Below are 6,963 nucleotides of genomic sequence, written 5' to 3'. Positions count from 1 at the left end.
AATAATATTATAATTATTACCATGTGACCCCCTCCCTGTTTTTTATTGTTTGACTTTTTTTTTTCTTTTTTTTTTGTTTGTAGTTGAATGATGTGAAAATGTTTCTAGAGTATGAAAAAAGTCGTGTTTCCAGCTGAAGGCGGAGCAGTTACAACTGGACGTTAGCCATATTTCATAAGCCATATTATATAATGAGCCATATTTAATAATGAGCCATATTAAATGAGCCATATTATACAATGAGCCATATTTTATAAGCCATATTTCATAATGGGCCATATTTAACCCTCCTGTTGTGCTCCCGGGTCAAATTGACCCCATCTCTTTTGACTGTTCCTCACTTCCTTCCTTATCTCCCTACTTCCTTCCTCTTTTCCTCCTTCCTTCCTTCCTTCCTTCCTCATTCCTTCTTTCCTCTTTTCCTCCTTCCTCTCCTTACTTCCTTCCTTCATTACTTCCTTCTTTCCTCCTTTCCTCCCTTCCTTTGTTCCTTTCTCATTTCCTTCTTTCCTCCTTTCCTCCCTTCCTTCGTTCCTTCCTCTTTCCTTCCTTCCTTCCTTCCTTCCTTGACCTGAGCACAACAGGAGGGTTAACAATGAGCCATATTATATAATGAGCCATATTCGGGTTCGGGCACGTAATTTTTTTTTAATGTCGGAACCACTCGGATCTCGGAACAAATTCTCCGGGTCTGTTCGGGTTGGGGTCTCTCATTTTGTACCCGAGTTAACCTCTAGTCCAGTGTGGCTGCTGCTGCCCCCTGCTGTCCTCACGCTGTAGAAACTATAAACTAAGGTAGAGATGGTAGTGAATGAAGGCTAGAACCAATGAGACAAGAGATGCTTTAATGTTACACATTTCTTTATTAGATTATAGATTAGTTTCTTTTTCATTAATAATGTATCTGAAGAAGGAGAAGGAGAAGAAAAGCCTCCCGAAGCTTTAAACTGATTTTTAAACTGAACAAGAAGAAGAGTTTGATCTAAAAAACACAAGTTCCACCTTTAACCCTCGTCTAATTCTTCCTCCATCCCCCTTTCTTCCCTCCCTCCCTCCTTTCTTTCCTTTCTCCCTCCCTCCTTTCCTTCCTTTCTCTCTCCTTTCCTTCCTACTTCATTCCTCCCTTCCTTCTTTCCTCTGTCCTTCCTTCTTTCCTCTGTCCTTCCTTCTTTCCTTTCCTCTCCTCCCTCCTTCCTTCTTTCCCTTCCTCCTTCCTTCTTCCTTTCCTCCTTCCTTCATTCTCTCTTTTTTCCCTCTGTCCTTCTTTCCTACCTTCCTCCCTCCTTTCCTACTTCCTTCCTCCCTCCATCCATCCATCCTTCCTCCCTTCTTCCCTTGTTTCCTTGCCTCCAGGCCAACAGGAGGGTTAAATTTAACTTCTGATGTTGATATGAAGTTCAGAAGTTTGATGTTTTCAGTGTTTTGATGATGAACTCTTTTTTTCTCTTTTTTTCTGTTTCTAAGAATCTTTTCGTCTGTTCTTCTGATGTTTAGACTGAAAACCAAATAAAACAGAATGAAAGTAGAAATCAGACTCGCTCTCATTTATTCTGTGACTGATGTTCGTCGAGATGAAACATGATGAACAGTTTGTCACTTTACTGAAGTTACAGCTGCTGAAGTTACAGTATCTGATTAATAAAGCTTGTCTTTCAACTCAGCTGACATTTCATTGTTTCCATTTAAATGTTTTTATTTTTTATTTTTATTATTGAAAGTCAAAACTACAGTGCTGAAATTTTTACTGAAAGTTTTTATGGTGATGTAAACCAGTGGTTATCAAGCCAGTCTGTTATTCAGTGTCAATAGGCACACTGTCTCTTTAAGAGTCACAACTGTAGAGCAGCGACCTCAGAGCAGGAGAGTTCGCAGACTGTATAAAAGAAATGGACGTAACATCCGTGACGTCACCCATTGGTTTGTGGACTGCTGCTCGGAAGCCAATAGTTTCTAATCTAGGCAGCACCATCTTGAAAATTTCAGGTGCATGCTGGGAAAAAAAGAACACGGATTCTACTTATATGGGCATGAGGCGGGGCCAACGGCGGAGCGGGAAGGTTGCTATGGTTACGGGGGCTGGATCTCGAGGACGTTGGTCAATCAACCTGTCAATCAGGACGTAGCCACGCCCTAATGCATACCCTGCTTTATCGTCACATATAAAATCAGGGAGGCCAAAATGTCCCAAATGAACATCATACTGCATTGAAGAAGGCTTTAAACTAGCGATTGAGACCATAAACACATTTTGAAAACGTTTACTGAGGTTAGAAATCAAGTGAGAAGTTGGTGAATTCTCCATTGACTTGTATAGAGACGGTCGCCCCCTGGTGGCCTTTTGATAGAATGCAGCTCTAAGTTACTTCTCCATTGACTTGTATAGAGACGGTCGCCCCCTGGTGGCCTTTTGATAGAATGCAGCTCTAAGTTACTTCCGCATTAGCTTCTTTTCAGAGGACAGGAACTCCCCGTCTGGGTTTAGTCTCTGGCAGTGTGGTTATTATTTGGGGGGTCCGACTCGTTCTCCCCGCTGTGAGGACCCTGCCGGGCTGACAGCCGGTCCCCGCCGCCGGTCGCCGAGGCGTCCGCGTCCCTCCTCGTCCGGCGGCAGCAGGCGGCGAGGTCGGCCCTGAAGGACGGCGTGTAGAAGCCGTAGATGAGCGGGTCACAGCAGGTGTTCAGGTTCCCGAACACGAAGAGGGCGTGGTGGACGTACTCCGGTGTGACCTGCAGCATGTCGGGGTGGAACCAGTACCAGATCCCCAGCAGGTAGTACGGAGTCCAGCACACCACGAAGGACAGAACGATGACCACCGTCATCTTCAGAGTCTTCATCCGAGCCTTCGGGATGATGTCAGTGCCGCTGCGCCGCAGGTACGACTCACCTGCTGAGAGAGGAGGAGCTGTGATGTCACACTGTGCAAACTGGAGAACCTTTGTTCTCCAGTTTGTTCTCCAGGTGTGTTACCTTTGTTCTGCAGGTTGTTCTCCAGGTGTGTTACCTTTGTTCTGCAGGTTGTTCTACAGGTGTGTTACCTTTGTTCTGCAGGTTGTTCTACAGGTGTGTTACCTTTGTTCTGCAGGTGTGTTACCTTTGTTCTCCTGGTGTGTTACCTTTGTTCTGCAGGTTGTTCTCCAGGTGTGTTACCTTTGTTCTCCAGGTGTGTTACCTTTGTTCTCCTGGTGTGTTACCTTTGTTCTGCAGGTTGTTCTCCAGGTGTGTTACCTTTGTTCTGCAGGTGTGTTACCTTTGTTCTGCAGGTGTGTTACCTTTGTTCTGCAGGTTGTTCTCCAGGTGTGTTACCTTTGTTCTCCAGGTGTGTTACCTTTGTTCTGCAGGTTGTTCTCCAGGTGTGTTACCTTTGTTCTTCAGGTGTGTTACCTTTGTTCTGCAGGTGTGTTACCTTTGTTCTGCAGGTGTGTTACCTTTGTTCTCCAGGTGTGTTACCTTTGTTCTGCAGGTGTGTTGCCTTTGTTCTGCAGGTGTGTTACCTTTGTTCTGCAGGTGTGTTACCTTTGTTCTACAGGTTGTTCTACAGGTGTGTTACCTTTGTTCTGCAGGTGTGTTACCTTTGTTCTCCTGGTGTGTTACCTTTGTTCTGCAGGTTGTTCTCCAGGTGTGTTACCTTTGTTCTCCAGGTGTGTTACCTTTGTTCTGCAGGTTGTTCTCCAGGTGCGTTACCTTTGTTCTGCAGGTGTGTTACCTTTGTTTTGCAGGTGTGTTACCTTTGTTCTGCAGGTTGTTCTCCAGGTGTGTTACCTTTGTTCTCCAGGTGTGTTACCTTTGTTCTGCAGGTTGTTCTCCAGGTGTGTTACCTTTGTTCTTCAGGTGTGTTACCTTTGTTCTGCAGGTGTGTTACCTTTGTTCTGCAGGTGTGTTACCTTTGTTCTCCAGGTGTGTTACCTTTGTTCTGCAGGTGTGTTGCCTTTGTTCTGCAGGTGTGTTACCTTTGTTCTGCAGGTGTGTTACCTTTGTTCTACAGGTTGTTCTACAGGTGTGTTACCTTTGTTCTGCAGGTGTGTTACCTTTGTTCTCCAGGTGTGTTACCTTTGTTCTGCAGGTTGTTCTGCAGGTGTGTTACCTTTGTTCTCCAGGTGTGTTACCTTTGTTCTGCAGGTTGTTCTCCAGGTGCGTTACCTTTGTTCTGCTGGTGTGTTACCTTTGTTCTGCAGGTTGTTCTCCAGGTGTGTTACCTTTGTTCTCCAGGTGTGTTACCTTTGTTCTGCAGGTGTGTTACCTTTGTTCTGCAGGTTGTTCTCCAGGTGTGTTACCTTTGTTCTCCAGGTGTGTTACCTTTGTTCTGCAGGTGCTGCTGGTTGATGTGCAGCAGGATGCGGCTGTAGCAGCAGCTCATCACCAGCAGGGGGACGACGTACAGCGTGATGAAGTGGAACATGTTGTAGAGCGTTTCCTGCCAGCGGCGGCTGAAGCTGCCGTGAGTCGCACACTGAGTGAAGTCGACACCCTGAGCTCGAATCGCCCGGAAGATGAACAGCTGCAGAGAGAGAGAGAGAAAGAGAAAGAGAGAGAGAGAGAGAGACAGAGAGAGAGAGAGACTCACCAAATGCAATCAGCTGTTATCTATAACGTTATCTGTTCATACATTGAAAATAAAATGACAGAATTATGTGAACTGATAAAACTATTATATTCATATAATAATTACATGTTCACATTATATCTTACTGAAGGTTGATCATCAATAATGTCGAATGGTCAGTAAATCTAAGCCTCTGATTGGATGCTGTGATCTGCATTTGGAAAACATCAGAGACCTTTGATCTGTTCTGGCTTCTTAGCGTTGTTAGCATTCCTTATAGAAACCAAGGGGATCAGTTAGCCTGAGCTAACAGCAGGAGGCTTCACACATTTAATCTCCAAACCAAACATTCCGGCAGGGATTTACCTGCAGCGTGTTCCTGAGGTTCAGAGCTGCTGAGCTGATCAACAAAACAACCTGACTTTATATTAACTATTAATAATAATAACTGCTACGAACACATAACGGACATAATGACCAGATGTCTTCATCATAATCACAGAAGGACGTTCACTTCCTGCAGTCTGACCTCAGTTTGTCCTCCAGATCAGCAGGTTCCACATCATCATATCATAAATATTAATATTAAAACAGTGAAGCTGTTCAATATTCTGCAGCATGAAACCTGCAGCAGCTGTGAGGAAGCAGCGTTTATATTCACCACAGACAGAATAAGGCTTCTCCTTTCATTAATGCTAAACACTCAGGGCACTTTTAGTTAGATTATCTGGTACCAGGCAGTGAAGTAGTTACTAGCGTACAGGCTGCAGTCCGCCTTCACACCTGCTAACGAACACCTGAACATGTGATTCTGTTACACTCAGAAACACGTACCTGTGATAATGTACCTGTAGTGACGTACCTGTGATAATGTACCTGTAGCGACGTACCTGTGATAATGTACCTGTAGTGACGTACCTGTAGTGATGTACCTGTGTTAGCTTACCTGCGGTGATGCTAGCAGCAGACTGAGGCTCCAGGCCAGCAGCAGCATGCGTCGGTTCCTGCGGTGAGCGCTCAGAGCGTCCAGCGGGTGCAGGATGGCGTGCTGGCGGTCGAGGCTGATGACGACTAGGATGAAGGCGGAGGCGTGCATGGCGAACAGCTTCAGGAAGCAGAGCAGCTTGCAGAGCGCGTCGCCCCCGTACCACTGCACCGTCACGTTCCACACGGCGTCCAGAGGCATCACCACGAACGTCATCATCAGGTCGGCCGACGCCAGGCTCAGGATCAGTGGGCGCAGGTGAGAGGCCAGCCGCCGGCCACGCCCACGCCACACGCTGGCCAATAGGGCGAGGTTACTGCAGGCGGCAAACAGGAAGAGCACCAAGGTGGCGCCGACACGGAACTGAGCGGCCCGAGTGAAGCTGGGAGCTTCCCAGTCCGTCAGCAGGGGGAACTGGGAGCTGTTGGGAGGAGCCAGTGATGACAGCGTCAGGATGGACCAATTACCTGGCATCCTGCAGAGAGGAGGAGTGATGTCATTAGTGATGTCATGAGTGATGGTCCAGGTTGAGATTAGCCTAGCTTAGCACAAAGACTGGAGGCAGAGGGAAACTGTTAGCATCCCTGCATGAAGAACAGACGATATAAAATGTCTGAAATCAGCTTTAAAGTCAGAACCATCGACACAGACGTGATTTAAATATTCAGATGATGACATCATCAGTGACCTGCATGTCTGTCTCTGCACTGATTGGCCGAACTTGAACCTGTGTTAACGAGGTCATCGGTGAATTGAACCTGCGCTGATTAGTGTGTCCGGCTCTCCTCTCGCTGTGAGTCAGTTACCATGGTAACGCCTCACAGTCTTTGTGCTTATCTCCGGGCTTTCATCAGCTGAGACAGACAGGAAGACCCCGTCACAATAAGAGCTGATGGACTGCCGGCTGGGAGATAAACACACTGACAGACAGGTGGTCTGCACGTGGCCAATCAGAGCGCAGCAGGTGTGATTGTGCTTCAATCAAACAGGAAGTGACCAGAAATAAAACCTCCTCACACACACACACACACACAGACACTGTAGTGGTTCCCAACATAAGGGTCAGGGCCCCACACAGGGTCACAAGATGATTAATAAGAAAGTATCACAGAAGCAGATTAACCCTTTAACCCTCCTGTCGTCCTCGAGTCAAGGAAGGAAGTTAGGAAGAAGAAGAAGGAAGGAAAGGAGGGAGGAAGGGAGGAAAGAAGGAAGGGAGGAAGAAGGAAGGAAGGGAGGAAAGAAGGAAGGGAGGAAGGAAGGAAAGGAGGGAGGGAGGGAGGGAGGGAGGGAGGGATTAAGGAAGAAAGGGAGGAAAAAGGAAGGAAAAGAGGAAGGAAGGAAAGGAGGGAGGGAGGTAGAAGGAAGGGAGGAAGGAAGAAGGGAAGGAAAGAAGAACAGAAGGAAGGGAGGGAGGAAGGAGGGGAGGGAGGAAGG

At 46.8% G+C, this 6,963-nt stretch overlaps 1 protein-coding gene across 1 annotated transcript; it reads right to left on the bottom strand.

Annotated features, from left to right (window-relative positions):
* Positions 1-2,478: 2,478 nt before the first annotated feature.
* On the bottom strand, positions 2,479-6,000 carry LOC128366988 (gonadotropin-releasing hormone II receptor-like). The gene is made up of 3 exons (XM_053327745.1): positions 5,488-6,000; positions 4,295-4,496; positions 2,479-2,888 (listed from the first exon to the last, which is right to left on the bottom strand). Exons 1-3 carry the CDS (start codon positions 5,998-6,000, stop codon positions 2,479-2,481), a joined length of 1,125 nt encoding a protein of 374 aa, XP_053183720.1.
* Positions 6,001-6,963: the final 963 nt, after the last annotated feature.

This window comes from Scomber japonicus, chromosome 10 (genome assembly GCF_027409825.1).
Source record: "Scomber japonicus isolate fScoJap1 chromosome 10, fScoJap1.pri, whole genome shotgun sequence".
NCBI classification, from domain to species: domain Eukaryota; kingdom Metazoa; phylum Chordata; class Actinopteri; order Scombriformes; family Scombridae; genus Scomber; species Scomber japonicus.
This window is presented reverse-complemented; position numbering and strand designations above follow the sequence as displayed.